Source organism: Nerophis ophidion, linkage group LG16 (genome assembly GCF_033978795.1).
Source record: "Nerophis ophidion isolate RoL-2023_Sa linkage group LG16, RoL_Noph_v1.0, whole genome shotgun sequence".
NCBI classification, from domain to species: domain Eukaryota; kingdom Metazoa; phylum Chordata; class Actinopteri; order Syngnathiformes; family Syngnathidae; genus Nerophis; species Nerophis ophidion.
Genome location: NC_084626.1, coordinates 41,490,568 through 41,511,594, shown reverse-complemented (window position 1 = coordinate 41,511,594; position 21,027 = coordinate 41,490,568). Strand labels below are relative to the sequence as shown.

Below are 21,027 nucleotides of genomic sequence, written 5' to 3'. Positions count from 1 at the left end.
GCTGGCCTGTTCTAAAAATAGCTCAAATAGCAGCACTTACCAGTGAGCTGCCTCTATTTTTTAAAAATGTTTTTATTTACTAGCAAGCTGGTCTCGCTTTGCTCGACATTTTTAATTCTAAGAGAGACAAAACTCAAATAGAATTTGAAAATCCAAGACAATATTTGAAAGACTTGGTCTTCACTTGTTTAAATAAATTCATTTATTTTTTACTTTGCTTCTTTTACTTTCAGAAAGACAATTTTAGAGAAAAAATACAACCTTAAAATGATTTTAGGATTTTTAAGCACATATACCTTTTTACCTTTTAAATTCCTTCCTCTTCTTTCCTGACAATTTAAATCAATGTTCAAGTAAATTTATTTTTTTTATTGTATAGAATAATAAATTAATTTTAATTTAATTCTTCATTTTAGCGTCTGTTTTTTTGACGAAGAATATTTGTGAAATATTTCTTCAAACTTATTATGATTGAAATTCAAAAAAATTATTCTGGCAAATATAGAAAATCTGTAGAATCAAATTTAAATCTTAATTTTGAATGTCTTTTAAAAATTTCTGTTCTGAAAAATCTAGAAGAAATAATGATTTGTCTTTCTAAGAAATATAACTTGGTCCAATTTGTTATATATTCTAACAAAGTGCAGATTGGATTTTAACCTATTTAAAACATGTCATCAAAATTCTAAAATTAATCTTAATCAGGAAAAATTACTAATGATGTTCCATAATTTTTTTTTTTTTTTTAAAAGAATCGAATTAGCTAGTTTTTCTCTTCTGTTTTCGGTTTAATTTTAAAGAGTAGAAATTGAAGATAAACTATGTTCCAAAGTTTTACTTTCATTTTTTCTCCTGATTTCTCCTCTTTTAAACCGTTCAATTAAGTGTTTTTTTTCATCATTTATTCTCTACAAAAAACCTTCCGTAAAAGTAAAAAAAATGTACGACGGAATGACAGACAGAAATACCCATTTTTTATATATATAGATTTATTTATTAAAGGTAAATTGAGCAAATTGGCTATTTCTGGCAATTTATTTAAGTGTGTATCAAACTGTAGCCCTTTGCATTAATCAGTACCCAAGAAGTAGCTCTTGGTTTCAAAAAGGTTGCTGACCCCTGCTCAAACCACTAGACCACTGAGTAGGTTGGCACACTCTATGCCGGGGGTGTCTTTAGCGCCGCCCTAGTGGCTCTCTGTAGCTTTTTCAAAAATGTATGAAAAATGGAAAAAGATGAGGGGGAAAAAATATAAAAAATATACTTTTTGTTTTAATATAGTTTCTGTAGGAGGACAAGCATGACACAAACCTCCCTATTTGTTATAAAGCACACTGTTTATATTAACATGTTTCATTGAGTATTTACCGAGCGCTGTTTTGTCCTACTCATTTTGACGGTCCTTGAACTCACCGTACTTTGTTTACATGTATAACTTTCTCCGACTTTCTAGGACGTGTTTTATGCCACTTCTTTGTCTGACACATTTTGTCCACCAAACTTTTAACGTTGTGCATGAATGCACAAAGGGGAGTTTTGTTGATGTTATTGACTTGTGTGGAGTGCTAATCAGACATATTTGGTCACTGCAAGCTAATTGATGCTAGCTATATGTATACATTGCATCACTATGCCTCATTTGTAGCTACATTTGAGCTCATTTAGTTTCCTTTAAGTCCTCTTAAAGGCCTACTGAAACCCACTACTACCGACCACGCAGTCTGATAGTTTATATATCAATGATGAAATATTAACATTGCAACACATGCCAATACGGCCTTTTTAGTTTACTAAATTGCAATTTAAATTTCGCGTGGAAGTATCAAGCTAAAACGTTGCGGTATGATGATGTGTGCGCGTGATGTCACGCATTGTAGAGGACATTTGTTCCAGCACCGTTCCCAGCTATAAGTCGTCTCTTTTCATCGCATAATCCCACAGTATTCTGGACTTCTGTGCTGATATTTTGCAATTTGTTCAATGAATAATGGAGACATCAAAGAAGAAAGCTGTAGGTGTGAAGGTGTGAAGCGGTGTATTGCGGCCGCCTTTAGCGACACAAACAAAGCCGGTGTTTCATTGTTTACATTCCCGAAAGATGACGGTGAAACTTTACTGAGGAACAGAGCGGTCAAGCGAACACGGTTGGACTGGACCACACACACAAAGTACTGTGTATTATGCAGCGATCATTTCGAAAGATCGTGTTTCGAAGAGGGTCCCTTGCGAAGGGCAGAGATGGGCATCGCCACCACTCGTCGACTGGTGCTGAAGAAAGGTGCGCTACAGGTACAACCATATAATCCCACTAAAACACTAGTAACACAATAAGCAGATAAGGGATTTTCCAGAATTATCCTCGTAAATGTGTCTAATAACATCTGAATCGCTCCCACTGTATAGTCTTTTTTTTCTTCTAGTCCTTCACTCTCACTTTCCTCATCCACAAATCTTTATCCTCGCTCAAATTAATGGGGAAATCGTTCACTTTCTCGGTCCGAATCGCTCTCGCTGCTGGTGGCCATGATTGTAAACAATGTTCAGATGTGAGGAGCTCCACAACCCGTGACGTCACGCGCACATCGTCTGCTACTTCCGGTACAGGCAAGGCTTTTTTATTAACGACCAAAAGTTGCAAACTTTATCGTCGATGCACCTCACATCCTCACATTGTTTACAATCATGGCCACCAGCAGCGAGAGCGATTCGGACCGAGAAAGCGACGATTTCCCCATTAATTTGAGCGAGGATAAAGATTTGTGGATGAGGAAAGTGAGAGTGAAGGACTAGAAGGAAAAAAAAAGACTATACAGTGGGAGCGATTCAGATGTTATTAGACACATTTACGAGGATAATTCTGGAAAATCCCTTATCTGCTAAATCCTTTCAGCAAAAATATGGCAATATCTCGAAATAATCAAGTATGACACATAGAATGGAGCTGCTATCCCCGTTTAAATAAGAAAATCTCATTTCAGTAGGCCTTTAATTCAATGTATATCTCTGTATACATACTATCTGTATGTAATATGGCTTTTAATTTTTTGCTGCTCATACTTGGCAAATTCTTCTCACGGCCATTTAAATAATTTTGGCACCGTTTTGCCGCCATGGATAAAGTTTACACAGCTGTTTGCACACATGGTCGGCCGTCAAAATGATCGAAGTCTGCATATCCGTTTAACACCAAATCTAAGAGGGAGGTTTGTATGTTTTTGGCAAACATACAATTATGTGCGACGTGAATTTAAAACCGTGCGATACCAGTTGAACTACTTTTTGTCCTTCCGGGTACAGCAGTGAAGGTAGTGCACATCTTGCAATAGACTAGGGTTGTACGGGATACCAGTACTAGTATAGTATCGCGGTACTAATGAATCAAAAACGGTACTATACTTTGTTTGAAAAGTACCGGTTCCCAACGGATCCAACGTGACATTGCTGGTTGTACGAGCAGAGGAGCATGTTCGGCAGCACACTATCACAGAGTACTTACAAGCAGACACAGTGTGTAGATAGAAAAGGGAGAACGGACGCATTGTGGCTTAAAAACTGACAATAAAGGTGAAGTTATAACACTGAAACGCCCTCAGGAAGAGGTGCTTTAAGACATGGCTAGCTAACTAGCAGCTAACATACATCGGCAGTGTTTTAGCTACTTCTAAATCACTAATCCTCGCCTCCATGGCGACAAATAAAGTAAGTTTCTTACAAGTACCATTATCACTGCAGGACGAGGAATAGCTAAACGTGCTTCACTACACACCGTAAGACGATACACTAGCTCACCGGCGTCACAATGTAAAAAACACAACAGAACAAATACCCAGAACCCCTTGCAGCACTAACTCTTCCGGGACGCCACAATAGATCACCAAACGCCGCACCCCCAACCCCACCGCCCCACCTCATGTCCCGAATTCGGAGGTTTCAAGGTTGGCAAGTATGAGCAGAGGAGCATGTTCGGCAGCACACTATCACAGAGTACTTACAAGCAGACTCAGTCTGTAGACAGAAAAGAGAGAATAAACGCATTCTGGCTTAAAAACTGACAATAAAGGTGAAGTTGTAACACTGAAACGCCCTCAGGAAGAGGTGCTTTAAGACATGGCTAGCTAGCTAGCAGCTAACAGTGTTTTAGCTACTTCTAAATCACTAATCCTTGCCTACATAGCGACAAATAAAGTCAGTTTCTTACAAGTATCATTATCACTGCAGGACGAGGAATAGCTAAACGTGCTTCGCTTCACTACACACCGTAAGACGATACACTAGCTCACCGGCGTCACAATGTAAAAAACACAACAGAACAAATACCCAGAACCCCTTGCAGCACTAACTCTTTCGGGAAGCTACAATAGATCACCAAACGCCGCACCCCCAACCCCACGCCCCACCTCATGTCCCGAATTCCGAGGTCTCAATGTTGGCAAGTATGAGCAGAGGAGCATGTTCGGCAGCACACAATCACAGAGTACTTAAAAGCAGACACTGTGTGTAGACAGAAAAGGGAGATCGGACGCATTGTGGCTTTAAAACTGATAGTAAAGGTAAAGTTATGACACTGAAACGCCCTCAGGAAGAGGTGCTTTAAAACATGGCTAGTTAGCTAGCAGCTAAAAGTGTTTTAGCTACTTCTAAATCACTAATCCTCGCCTCCATGGCGACAAATAAAGTATGTTTCTTACAAGTATCATTATCACTGCAGGACGAGGAATAGCTAAACGTGCTTCACTAATGATGATGAATAAATGATAGGTGGTGGTCGGAGGGGCCGTAGGCACAGACTGGCAGCCACGCTTCCGTCAGTCTACCCCAGGTCAGCTGTGGCTACAGAAGTAGCTTACCACCACCAGGTGTGAATGAATGATGGGTTCCAACTTTTCTGTGAGCGCTTTGAGAATCTTACAATAGAAAAGCGCTATATAAATGTAATCCATTATTATTATTATTATTATTATTATTGAAAGTGGGAGGGAACCCGCGCAGTCACGGGGAGAACATGCAAACTCCACACAGAAAGATCCTGAGACCGGGATTGAACCCAGGACTACTCATGACCTTCGTATTGTGAGGCAGACGCACTAACCCCTCTGCCACCGTGAAGCCCAGTTCCCACACTAGTTGTTTTGTTTTGCCCTTTTCTGTTATTTCCCTAGCTCTCATGCAAGCGCTTTTGGTTTCTTTCTAGCTCCCATGCTAGTTCTGTTTGTTCGCCTTTTGTGCCTAGTACCAGTGTTTCTGTTCTTAGTCTGTTTTTAGTTGAAATAAACCATCATTTCTTACCTTCACGCTGTGTCCGAGCCCGATCTGCATCAAGGAAGAACAAACCGCATCACGATGCCCCAAAGACGTTACATAAATTGCATTAATAAAGATGTTTAATTTACCCTAAGATTTTTTTTGTTAAAAAATAAAGCCAATATTGCCATTTTTTTGTGGTCCCTTTTTATTTAGACAAGCATCGAAATACATTTTGGTACCGGTACCAAAATATTGACGCACTAACCCCTCTGCCACCGTGAAACCCAACTCCCACGCTAGTTGTTTTGTTTTGCCTTTTTCTGTTATTTCCCCAGCTCTCATGCTAGCGCTTTTGGTTTGTTTCTAGCTCCCATGCTAGTTCTGTTTGTTTGCCTTTTGTGCCTAGTACCAGTGTTTCTGTTCTTAGTCTGTTTATAGTTTAAATAAACCATAATTTCTTACCTTCTTGCTGTGTCCGAGCCCGATCTGCATCAAGGAAGAACAAACCGCATCACGATGCCTCAAAGACGTTACATAAATTGCAATAATAAAGATGTTTAATGTACCCTAAGATTTTTTTTGTTGAAAAATAAAGCCAATAATGCCATTTTTTTGTGGTCCCTTTTTATTTAGACAAGCATCGAAATACATTTTGGTACCGGTACCAAAATATTGACGCACTAACCCCTCTGCCACCGTGAAGCCCAACTCCCACGCTAGTAGTTTTGTTTTGCCCTTTTCTGTTATTTCCCCAGCTCTCATGCAAGCACTTTTGGTTTGTTTCTAGCTCCCATGCCGGTTATGTTTGTTTGCCTTTTGTGCCTAGTACCAGTGTTTCTGTTCTTAGTCTGTTTTTAGTTTAAATAAACCATAATTTCTTACCTTCACGCTGTGTCCGAGCCCGATCTGCATCAAGGAAGAACAAACCGCATCACGATGCCCCAAAGACGTTACATAAATTGCAATAATAAAGATGTTTAATGTACCCTGAGATTTTTTTGTTAAAAAATAAAGCCAATAATGCCATTTTTTGTGGTCCCTTTTTATTTAGACAAGCATTGAAATACATTTTGGTACCGGTACCAAAATATTGACGCACTAACCCCTCTGCCACCGTGAAGCCCAACTCCCACGCTAGTTGTTTTGTTTGGCCTTTTTCTATTTCCCCAGCTCTCATGCAAGCGCTTTTGGTTTGTTTCTAGCTCCCATGCTAGTTCTGTTTGTTTGCCTTTTGTGCCTAGTACCAGTGTTTCTGTTCTTAGTCTGTTTTTAGTCTAAATAAACCATCATTTCTTACCTTCACGCTGTGTCCGAGCCCGATCTGCATGAAGGAAGAACAAACCGCATCACGATGCCTCAAAGACGTTACATAAATTGCAATAATAAATATGATTAATGTATCCTAAGATTTTTTTAGTTAAAAAATAAAGCCAATAATGCCATTTTTTGTGGTCCCTTTTTATTTAGACAAGCATCGAAATACATTTTGGTACCGGTACCAAAATATTGGTATATGGACAACCCCACCCCAGATCTTACTAGAAGAGAAACACCTGTCGCAGCTCACAAACGACGCACTATATTAATTGGCCGGTTTATTTTCAATTAAAAATACTCTGATGGTTACACCAGAGTAGGTCTGAATGCTGACAATAATCAGCGGCTCTAAAATCTCCACTTTCACAGTCGGTCCACGCCAGGTCAGTGCAAACTTCAAATACTGTATCAAACCTATCGGAGTCTAAAAATGTCATTTAAAAAAACCCTCCTAGAAACATGAGGCTGTGTAAAAAGTCTGAATTGTCCCCTGTCAATATTTCAATGTTGTCTATTCATCCACTTAAACCGTCCAAAGCAGCCGGTGGTGTTGCATTGAAGGGAGTCACTGACTTTGACATGCAGGGCCGCTGCTCTTGGCCCCCGCCGCAGCCTTCTTGCGCCTCTTGTTGAGGAGCGGGTTGCTGGAGGTGTCCAGGTCCTTGATCTTCACCTGGTCGTAGTCCACGCGCATGGTCGCCAAGGCGCTGGTCATCTCCTCCTGGGACACGTCGGAAGGAAGACACACCGGCCGTTAAATGCGGAGGTGGCGGAATTGTATCCATATAGGGACAATTTTTTATAGAAATATTAAAATTAAGAATATTTAGTTATTTCCCCCCCACATACAACATTTTGTTTCAAGATTCCTGAGTTGATTATTGCTTGTTTTCAGAATAAAACCCTTTTTTTAATCATGTCAAATTATTTGTCCGTGCAACGAGTTAACGTCACTAAATTTTAGCATTTTCCCCCCCGAAAATATAGTCTTTATTTTGGCTCTTTTTTTGCAGTATATGAAATATGATAAAATGTAAATTACGACATTTTACAATAAATATGTATACCAACTGAAGTAATTGTATTACTATATATGTACAGTATATATAAATATATATATATATATATAAATATATATATATATATACATACATACACATATATATATGTATATATATATATATACACACATATATATATATGTATATATATATATGTATATACACATGTATATATACACACACATATAAACGTGTATACACATATATACGTGTACACACACATATATATACGTGTATACACACACATATACTTGTATACATACACATATATATGTGTATACACACATATACGTGTATACACACACGTACATACGTGTATACACACATATATACGTGTATACACACATATATACGTGTATACACACACATATATACGTGTATACACACACATATATACGTGTATACACACACATATATACGTGTATACACACATATATACGTGTATACACACATATATACGCGTATACACACATACGCGTATACACACATACGCGTATAGACACATACGCGTATACACACATATATACGTGTATACACACATATATACGTATACACACATATACGCGTATACACACATATACGTGTACACACACACATATACGTGTACACACACACATATACGTGTACACACACACATATATACGTGTATACACGCACATACATACGTGTATACATGCACATATATACGTGTATACACACATATACACGTGTATACACACATATACGTGTATACACACACATATACGTGTATACACACACATATACGTGTATACACACACATATACGTGTATACACACACATATACGTGTATACACACATATACACGTGTATATACACATATACACGTGTATACACACATATACACGTGTATACACACATATACACGTGTATACACACATATACACGTGTATACACACATATACATGTGTATACACACATATACATGTGTACACACACATATACACGTGTATACACACATATACACGTGTATACACACATATACACGTGTATACACACATATACACGTGTATACACACATATACGTGTATACACACATATACGTGTATACACCCACATATATATGTGTATACACACATATAAACGTGTATACACACATATGTGTATACACACACATATGTGTATACACACATATGTGTATACACACATATATACATGTATACAGACATATATGTGTGTATACAGACATATATACGTGTATACACACATATATACGTGTATACACACATATATACGTGTATACACACATATATACAGGTATTGACACATATATATGTGTATACACGCATATATACACACATATATACGTGTATACACACATATATACGTGTATACACACATATATACGTGTATACACACATATATACGTGTATACACACATATATACGTGTATACACACATATATACAGGTATTAACACATATATACGTGTATACACACATATATACACACATATATACGTGTATACACACATATATACGTGTATACACACATATATACATGTATACACACATATACGCGTATACACACATATATATACGTATATACACACATATATACGTGCATACACACATATATACAAGTACACACACACACATATACTAGTATACAAACACATATACGTGTTTACACACATATGTATATACACACATATATATGTGTATACACACACATATATACGTGTTTACACACATATACCTGTTTACACACATATATACGTGTATACACACATATATACGTGTATACACACATATATACGTGTTTACACACATATATAAGTGTATACACACACATATATACGTGTATACACACACATATATACGTGTATACACACACATATACACGTGTATACACACATATACGTGTATACACCCACATATATATGTGTATACACACATATAAACATGTATACACACATATATGTGCATACACACAATGTGTATACACACACGTATATACGTGTATACACACATATATACGTGTATACACACATATATACGTGTATACAGACATATATACGTGTGTACACACATATATACATGTATACACACATATACGCGTATACACACATATATGTGTATACACACATATATACATGTATACACACATATACGCGTATACACACATATATACGTGTATACACACATATATACATGTATACACACATATACGCGTATACACACATATATATACGTGTATACACACATATATACGTGCATACACACATATATACAAGTATACACACACACATATACTAGTATACACACACACATATACTAGTATACACACACATATACGTGTTTACACACATATGCATATACACACATATATATGTGTATACACACACATATATACGTGTTTACACACATATGTATATACACACATATATATGTGTATACACACACATATATATGTGTTTACACACATATATACCTGTTTACACACATATATACCTGTTTACACACATATATACGTGTATACACACATATATACGTGTATACACACATATATACGTGTATACACACATATATACGTGTATACACACACATATATACGTGTATACACACACATATACGTGTATACACACACATATATACGTGTATACACACACATATATATGTGTATACACACATATACACGTGTATACACACACATATACACGTGTATACACACATACACGTGTATACACACATATACGTGTATACACCCACATATATATGTGTCTACACACATATACACATGTATACACACATTTACGTGTATACACACACATATATGTGTATACACACACATACGTGTATACACACACATATATACGTGTATACACGCACATATATACGTGTATACACACATGTACACGTGTATACACACATATACACGTGTATACACACATATACACGTGTATACACACATATACACGTGTATACACACATATACACGTGTATACACACATATACGTGTATACACACATATACGTGTATACACCCACATATATATGTGTATACACACATATAAACATGTATACACACATATGTGTATACACACACATATGTGTATACACACATATGTGTATACACACATATATACGTGTATACAGACATATATGTGTGTATACAGACATATATACGTGTATACACACATATATACGTGTATACACACATATATACGTGTATACACACATATATACGTGTATACACACATATATACAGGTATTGACACATATATACGTGTATACACACATATACACGTGTATACACACATATACACGTGTATACACACATATACGTGTATACACACATATACGTGTATACACCCACATATATATGTGTATACACACATATAAACATGTATACACACATATAAACATGTATACACACATATGTGTATACACACACATATGTGTATACACACATATGTGTATACACACATATATACGTGTATACAGACATATATGTGTGTATACAGACATATATACGTGTATACACACATATATACGTGTATACACACATATATACGTGTATACACACATATATACGTGTATACACACATATATACGTGTATACACACATATATACAGGTATTGACACATATATACGTGTATACACACATATACACGTGTATACACACATATACACGTGTATACACACATATACGTGTATACACACATATACGTGTATACACCCACATATATATGTGTATACACACATATAAACATGTATACACACATATGTGTATACACACACATATGTGTATACACACATATGTGTATACACACATATATACGTGTATACAGACATATATGCGTGTATACAGACATATATACGTGTATACACACATATATACGTGTATACACACATATATACGTGTATACACACATATATACGTGTATACACACATATATACGTGTATACACACATATATACGTGTATACACACATATATACAGGTATTGACACATATATACGTGTATACACGCATATATACACACATATATACGTGTATACACACATATATACGTGTATACACACATATATACAGGTATTAACACATATATACGTGTATACACACATATATACACACATATATACGTGTATACACACATATATACGTGTATACACACATATATACGTGTATACACACATATACGCGTATACACACATATATATACGTATATACACACATATATACGTGCATACACACATATATACAAGTACACACACACACATATACTAGTATACACACACATATACGTGTTTACACACATATGTATATACACACATATATATGTGTATACACACACATATATACGTGTTTACACACATATACGTGTTTACACACATATACCTGTTTACACACATATATACGTGTATACACACATATATACGTGTATACACACATATATACGTGTTTACACACATATATAAGTGTATACACACACATATATACGTGCATACACACACATATATACGTGTATACACACACATATATACGTGTATACACACACATATACACGTGTATACACACATATACGTGTATACACCCACATATATATGTGTATACACACATATAAACATGTATACACACATATATGTGCATACACACAATGTGTATACACACACGTATATACGTGTATACACACATATATACGTGTATACACACATATATACGTGTATACAGACATATATACGTGTATACACACATATATACATGTATACACACATATACGCGTATACACACATATATGTGTATACACACATATATACATGTATACACACATATACGCGTATACACACATATATACATGTATACACACATATAGGCGTATACACACATATATATACGTGTATACACACATATATACGTGCATACACACATATATACAAGTATACACACACACATATACTAGTATACACACACACATATACTAGTATACACACACATATACGTGTTTACACACATATGCATATACACACATATATATGTGTATACACACACATATATACGTGTTTACACACATATGTATATACACACATATATATGTGTATACACACACATATATATGTGTTTACACACATATATACCTGTTTACACACATATATACCTGTTTACACACATATATACGTGTATACACACATATATACGTGTATACACACATATATACGTGTATACACACATATATACGTGTATACACACACATATATACGTGTATACACACACATATACGTGTATACACACATATATACGTGTATACACACACATATATACGTGTATACACACACATATACGTGTATACACACACATATATACGTGTATACACCCACATATATATGTGTATACACACATATACACGTGTATACACACACATATACACGTGTATACACACATACACGTGTATACACACATATACGTGTATACACCCACATATATATGTGTATACACACATATACACATGTATACACACATTTACGTGTATACACACACATATATGTGTATACACACACATACGTGTATACACACACATATATACGTGTATACACACACATATATACGTGTATACACACATGTACACTTGTATACACGCAAAAACACGTGTATACACACATATACGTGTATACACACATATATACATGTATACACACATATATACGTGTATACACACACATATATACGTGTATACACACATATATACGTGTATACACACACATATATACGTGTATACACACACATATATACGTGTATAGACACATACATACGTGTATACACAAATGTATACGTGTATACACATATATACATGTATACACACATATATACGTGTATACACACACATATACGTGTATACACACATATATACGTGTATACACACACATATATACGTGTATACACACACATATATACGTGTATAGACACATATATACGTGTATACACAAATGTATACGTGTATACACAAATGTATATGTGTATACACAGACATATACGTGTATACACACACATATATGTGTATACACACACATATATTTGTATACACACGTGTGTATACACACATATACATGTATACACGCACATATACGTGTATACACGCACATATATATGTGTGTACACACACACACACACACACACACACACACACACACACACACACACACACACACACACACACATGGTGTATCAAAATACATTTTGGTACTGGTAGCAAAATATTGGTATCAGGACAACCTTAATTAAATGTGATGTAGACCACAAGGAAGTGTTTTAGATGCAGAAAAATAATCATAATATGACCCCTTTAATGTTCCTTATAATCCGGTGCTCCTTCTGCATAAAAATATCCCCGAATAGACCCGTTCAACCACAGTGTGCCTTATGGTGTGAAAAATAAGGTAGGCTTAGTTTGTCCACTAAATATAACACAACCCTCCCATGCATGCATTCAGGCTTGGGCCATCAGCACAAAAAGGCAGTAGTAGTGTGTACTATTTATTACACCACCTGGGCTGGTCATGTAGTAACTATCAATGTGCAGGAAGTTGCAAATCAGTGCAGTTTCTCTAACTCTGCTAAACTTCCATTTTAGTGCAATAGATGTTGCTCATTTGCTTCTTCATTCTTACATCTGACAGTGAAGAGTCGGCAGTAGACTGCAAAAACTGAAATCTAAGTAAGATGAAATATCTCAAAAAAGGGTGATATCTGCTTATTTTCTGTCTGATGAGATAATTGTTCTCACTAAGCAGATTTTAAGCTAGAGTGTTTTATTTGTTTTAAAGGTTTTGGTCCTAAATGATCGCAGTAAGACAGGGGTGTCCAAACTTTTTCCACAGAGGGCCGCTCACGGAAAAATGTAAGCATGCGGGGGCTATTTTGATATTTTTTATTTTCAAACCATAACAAAATATATGGATTTTTTTTAAGCCTTAGGGCCCCTGGGGAACATAGAAGGCCTCAGTCACTAAAATGTTAAAAATAAGTCAAATTATTATTATTATTGAGGTTGATATAAAGTAAAACAAATAAGGTTTTATGCCTTTTCTGTCAAATACAACTTTGTTTTTTATAGTAAAACTGAAATATGCAGTATTTAGATACATAAATAGTACTTTATTGATTCCTTCAGGAGAGTTCCTTTATTTAGCAATTAAAGCCCTCAAAGATTAATAATGCAGGACACCATTGATTTTAATTATTTAATATTTTTGAGTAATCACAGTAAAAAGTCAAATTAAATCCTACTAAATATATTTGAGATCCGAAAGGTTCCCCACTCATAAAGTGAAGCATTTTTATTTTTTTTATTTTTTACTTTTAACATTTAAATTTCAAGATCAACTTCCTATATTCTTCGATTTTAAGTTTGAACTATTATTTTGTTTGTTTTTATGCTCTTTTGTCAAAACGTTGATGTTTTTAATGGCAACCACACAACATATGCAATATTTTTTCCACATAAAACATTTTAAAGTGATAATTTTATTTTTATTTTTTTTTTATTTTTGTTTGAGCAATGGGAAAAAAAAGAAAATATAGACAAAAGAAGAAAAAAAACAGCCTGCATGGCAGCTTTGTGTCAACATTGCCATTTTTTCTCATTAGATTTCACCTCATTCCACTTTTTTTAAATGTTATTTTATTTTTGCAATACTATCAATTTTGCAATTTTTGCAGAATTAGCTGCGGGCCGCAAATGGCCCCCGGGCCGCACTTTGGACACACCTGCAGTAAGATATTACAGCTTGTTGCTGAGATTTGATGACCTATATTGAGTAAAACATGCTTGAAACTAGAATATCAACTGTTGCAAAGCTGTGTCATCAACACTCTCAAGTATAAAACTACTTGAAACAAAAACCTCTATGTAGGTCTCACTTAGACCTACATTTCATAAATTGACATCCTTCAACAAAAATCAACAGGAAGTTGGCAAACACCCCTTTAAAACAAAAGTTTCCTAAAATATGTCATTTTTGCCTGTTTGAGCTGTAATTTGACCCCCTTAAAATGCTTCAAAACTCACCAAACTGGACACACACATCAGGACTGGCGAAAATTGCCATCTAATAAAAAAACAAACAAACCTCAAAATTGTGCTCTAGCGCCCCCTAGGAAAAAACACATACAAAACTTCTTGTAACTTCCGTTAGGAATGTCGTAGAGACATGAAACAAAAACCTCTATGTAGGTCTGACTTAGACCTACATTTTATAAATTGACATCCTTCAGCAAAAATCAACAGGAAGTTGGCAAACACCCCTTTAAAACAAAAGTTTCCTAAAATATGTAATTTTTGCCTCTTTGAGCTGTAATTTGACCCCCTTAAAATGCTTCAAAACTCACCAAACTGGACACAAATTTCAGGACTGGTGAAAATTTCCATCAAATAATGAATAAAAAACCCCTCAAAATTGCGCTCTAGCGCCCCCTTGGAAAAAACACAGACAAAACTGCTTGTAACTTCCCTTAGGAATGTCGTAGAGACATGAAACAAAAACCTCTATGTAGGTCTGACTTAGACCTAGATTTCATAAAGTGACATCCTTCAGCAAAAATAAACAGGAATTTGGCAAACACCCCTTTAAAACAAAAGTTTCCTAAAATATGTCATTTTTGCCTCTTTGAGCTGTAATTTCACCCCCTTAAAATGCTTCAAAACTCACTAAACTGGACACACACATCAGGACTGGTGAAAATTGCAATCTAACAAAAAAAAAAAAAAACTCAAAATTGCGCTCTAGCGCCCCCTAGGAAAAAACACAGACAAAACTGCTTGTAACTTCCGTTAGGAATGTCGTAGAGACATGAAACAAAAAACTCTATGTAGGTCTGACTTAGATCTATAATTCATAAAATAACATCCTTCAGCAAAAATAAACAGGAAGTTGGCAAACAGCCCTTTAAAACAAAAGTTTCCTAAAATATGTCATTTTTGCCTCTTTGAGCTGTAATTTGACCCCCTTAAAATGCTTCAAAACTCACCAAACTGGACACACACATCAGGACTGGCGAAAATTGCGATCCAATAAAAAAAACCCAAAATTGCGCTCTAGCGCCCCCTAGAAATAAAACACTGAAAAAACTGCTCTTGGGAATAAAACAGACAAAACTGCTTGTAACTTCCGGTAGGAATGTTGTAGCGACATGAAACAAAAACATCTATGTAGGTCTCACTTAGACCTACATTTCACTAATAGACATCCTTCAGCAACAATCAACAGGAAGTTGGCAATTACCCCTACAAAACAAAAGTTTTGTAAAAACCTGTCACCTTTTTTCAAACATTATCTCCTCTGAGCGCGTTTGTTGTGTCGGCTTCAAACTCGCACAGGAAAGAGATTGAACCCTTCTGATTAAAAGTTGTGCAAAGAGTTTTTCTAACTGCTCCGGTTTTGATTTTACGAGCCTTCAAAAAACTTCTGCGCAGAAAGCACCGGCGTGACCACACAATGCAGAGAAGGTAGGTACTGTGCGGTTAAAAGATATGTTGACTGGGTGGAAGAAGGAGGCACCAGTTTTACTCCAGGATACAGAGAAGGTAGGTAATGTACAGGTAAAGGTATGTTGTCTGGGTGATGGCAGGAAGCACCAGCATGTATGGCTGAAAGAAAGAAGCACCAGTGTGACCCCAGGATGCAGGGAAGGTAGGTAATGTGCAGGTAAAGATATGTTGAATGGGTAAAGGCAGGAAACACCAGTAAAAGTCGGTCCCGTCCATCGCTGCTTGCAGCTTTAATTTGTTTCTTGTTTTTGAACACTTTTTGCAGTGTGAACCGACATCTGCGTCAACCTGAAAACTAAACTATTTTCAGAAATCGCCAAAAATTGAACTTCTCCCAACCTTTTATCCGTCACGCTTGAGAGTAAGATGAAGAAAGACGGCGGTTATACGGGAGTGAAATCTTAAAAGGACAACAGCATTGCGCAACAATCCTCCATGATAGTACTCTCTATTATTATCTCTTATCACACCGGACTTGAACATTCAACTAATAAGAGGGATTGCTTCTCATTCCTTTCACACACAACTGTGATATGCAGTTGTGCAACACAGTGGCAAAAACAAGTTGTGTGTCGCTTTTGTGCAAACACGTGTTTGTAAGCAGCAAAAAAAACGTTTTAATATCAACACTTTGTTTTGGTAAGGATGTCCCAATCAATATTTTGGCCTCAGATCAGACCCGATTTCAAGTCTCGGTTCGATACTTTGACAATAAATTATAGAACTGAAAATGATTTAGAGTGGGTAACTTCAGTAAACACTATTACATATTTGTATAAAGCAGGGGTCTCGGTTTAATGCCCGTGAGTTTTACAAACCCTGTTTCCATATGAGTTGGGAAATTGTGTTAGATGTAAATATAAACAGAATACAATGATTTGCAAATCCTTTTCACCACATATTCAGTTGAATATGCTACAAAGACAACATATTTGATGTTCAAACTGATTTGTGCAAATAATCATTAACTTTAGAATTTGATGCCAGCAACACGTGACAAAGAAGCTGGGAAAGGTGGCAATATATACCGATAAAGTTGAGGAATGCTCGTCAAACACTTATTTGGAACATCCCACAGGTGTGCAGGCTAATTGGGAACAGGTGGGTGCCATGATTGGGTATAAAAACAGCTTCCCAAAAAAATGCTCAGTCTTTCGCAAGAAAGGATGGGGCGAGGTACACCCCTTTGTCCACAACTGCGTGAGCAAATAGTCAAACAGTTTAAGAACAACGTTTCTCAAAGTGCAATTGCAAGAAATTTAGGGATTTCAACATCTACGGTCCATAATATCATCAAAAGGTTCAGAGAATCTGGAGAAATCACTCCACGTAATCGGCATGGCTGGAAACCAACATTGAATGATCGTGACCTTCGATGCCTCAGACGGCACTGTATCCAAAACCGACATCAATCTCTAAAGGATATCACCACATGGGCTCAGGAACACTTCACAAAACCACTGTCACTAATTAAAGTTTGTCGCTACATCTGTAAGTGCAAGTTAAAGCTCTACTATGCAAAGCGAAAGCCATTTATCAACAACATCCAGAAACGCCGCCGGTTTCTCTGCGCCTCGAGATCATCTAAGATGGACTGATGCAAGCTTGAAAAGTGTTCTGAGGTCTGACAAGTCCACATTTCAAAATGTTTATGGAATTATTCGACATCGTGTCATCCGGACCAAAGGGGAAGTGAACCATCCAGGCTGTTATCGACGCGAAGTTCAAAAGCCAGCATCTGTGATGGTATGGGGGTGCATTAGTGCCCAAGGCATGGGTAACTTACACATCTGTGAAGGCACTATTAATGCTGAAAGGTACATACAGGTTTTGGAACAACATATGCTGCCATCTAAGCGCCGTCTTTTTCATGTACGCCCCTGCTTATTTCAGCAAGACAATGCCAAGCCACATTCAGCACGTGTTACAACAGCAAGGTTTCGTAAAAAAAGAGTGCGGGTACTTTCCTGGCCCGCCTGCAGTCCAGACTTGTGTCCCATGGAAAACGTGTGGCGCATTATGAAGCGTAAAATACGACAGCGGAGACCCCGGACTGTTGAACGATTGAAGCTCTACATAAAACAAGAATAGGAAAGAATTCCACTTTCAAAGCTTCAACAATTAGTTTCCTCAGTTCCCAAACGTTTATTGAGTGTTGTTAAAAGAAAAGGTGATGTAACACAGTGGTGAACATGCCCTTTCCCAACTACTTTGGCACATGTTGCAGCCATGAAATTCCAAGTTAATTATTATTTGCAAAAAGAAAATAAAGTTTATGAGTTTGAACATCAAATATCTTGTCTTTGTAGTTCATTCAACTGAATATGGGTTGAAAAGTATTTGCAAATCATTGTATTCTGTTTATATTTACATCTAACACAATTTCCCAACTCATATGGAAACGAGGTTTGTACATATCTACGGCTTTTCACACACACAGAAGTGAATGCATGCATACTTGGTCAACACCCATACAGGTCACACTGAGGGTGGCCGTAAAAACAACTTTAACACTGTTACAAATATGCGCCACACAGTGAACCCACACCAAACAAGAATGACAAACACATTTCGGGAGAACATCCGCACCGTAACACAACATAAACACAACAGAACAAATACCCAGAATTCCTTGCAGCACTAACTCTTCCGGGACGCTACAATATACACCCCCCGCAAACCCGATTATGTCACATCAAATATTCTACTTATTTTTAGTGGAAGATTTGGCATATTTTGTGTCTTTGCCATAAAAATTGTTTGACTAAAAAGGGCGGAAAACAAACAAACAAAAGAACAACGAAAAAAAACTAAAACATTTTGAAATAAGGGCTAGAACTGAAGTTGATGTAGACTCCAGAGGTTTAAACGTTAAATATAAAATGTATGTATGCCCTGGCACACCATTATCATCACTTCATGACCCAAGCAAAACACTTTTTTACACTTTTATACTGAAATAAATACACCTACAACTTATTAAATAAAAACATAGAAAAAACTACCAGCAGCGGTAAAGTTTAGATCCATGAAGGAAAGAAGAAAGTGAATGAATGTTTATGACTGAATACATTTACATATGCAAACAAATTTGTCTTCTTTTTATATTATTTCTTTTAAGGAATTAAGTAACATATATTACACTATTTCCAAAACACAACATATAATGTGAGATATAACAGGACAATGCATACGTTTATCATTTGTTTTCAAAACGCTTACAAAAAAGTGGGACCCCAAGAATTTACTGTGGGACCCCATTTTTATGACTTGATGGGGTCCCTGGGACCCCATTTCGAAACTTCCTAGCGCCAACCCTGCTGTCAACAGAGGAGAAAAAATGCTTTATTTGTGATTTAGGGCTATATAAATAAACATTGATTGATTGATTGATTGACTGCTGTTGTTGTGTGTTGTTTTGTTGGGAGGACGTTAATGAAACTGCCTAACAATAAACCCACATAAGTGAAGTGAATTATATTTATATAGCGCTTTTCTCTATTGACTCAAAGTGCTTTACATAGTGAAACCCAATATCTAAGTTACATTTAAACCAGTGTGGGTGGCACTGGGAGCAGGTGGGTAAAGTGTCTTGCCCAAGGACACAACGGCAGTGACTAGGATGGCGGAAGCGGGAATCGAACCTGCAACCCTCAAGTTGCTGGCACGGCCACTCTACTAACCGAGCTATGCAAGTTCAAGTATCATTGGCAAATGTTCACCTATTCCCGGCCTTGGCACGCATGTACCGTATTTTTCGGACTATAAGTCGCAGTTTTTTTCATAGTTTGGTGCGACTTATACTCAGGGGCGATAATGCGTGAAATTATTAACACATTACCGTAAAATATCAAATAATATTATTTAGCTCATTCACGTAAGAGACTAGACGTGTAAGATTT

The 21,027-nt window shown here is 36.4% G+C and overlaps 1 protein-coding gene across 1 annotated transcript in view; it reads right to left on the bottom strand.

Annotated features, from left to right (window-relative positions):
• Positions 1-6,826: 6,826 nt before the first annotated feature.
• Positions 6,827-21,027, bottom strand: part of mapkapk3 (MAPK activated protein kinase 3) — a 105,131-nt gene continuing 90,930 nt past the window's right edge. The window contains exon 10 of the mRNA XM_061875244.1: positions 6,827-7,282. Coding sequence (XP_061731228.1) covers positions 7,127-7,282 — 156 coding nt within the window. The 3' untranslated portion in view covers positions 6,827-7,126. The remainder of the gene's footprint in view (positions 7,283-21,027) is intronic.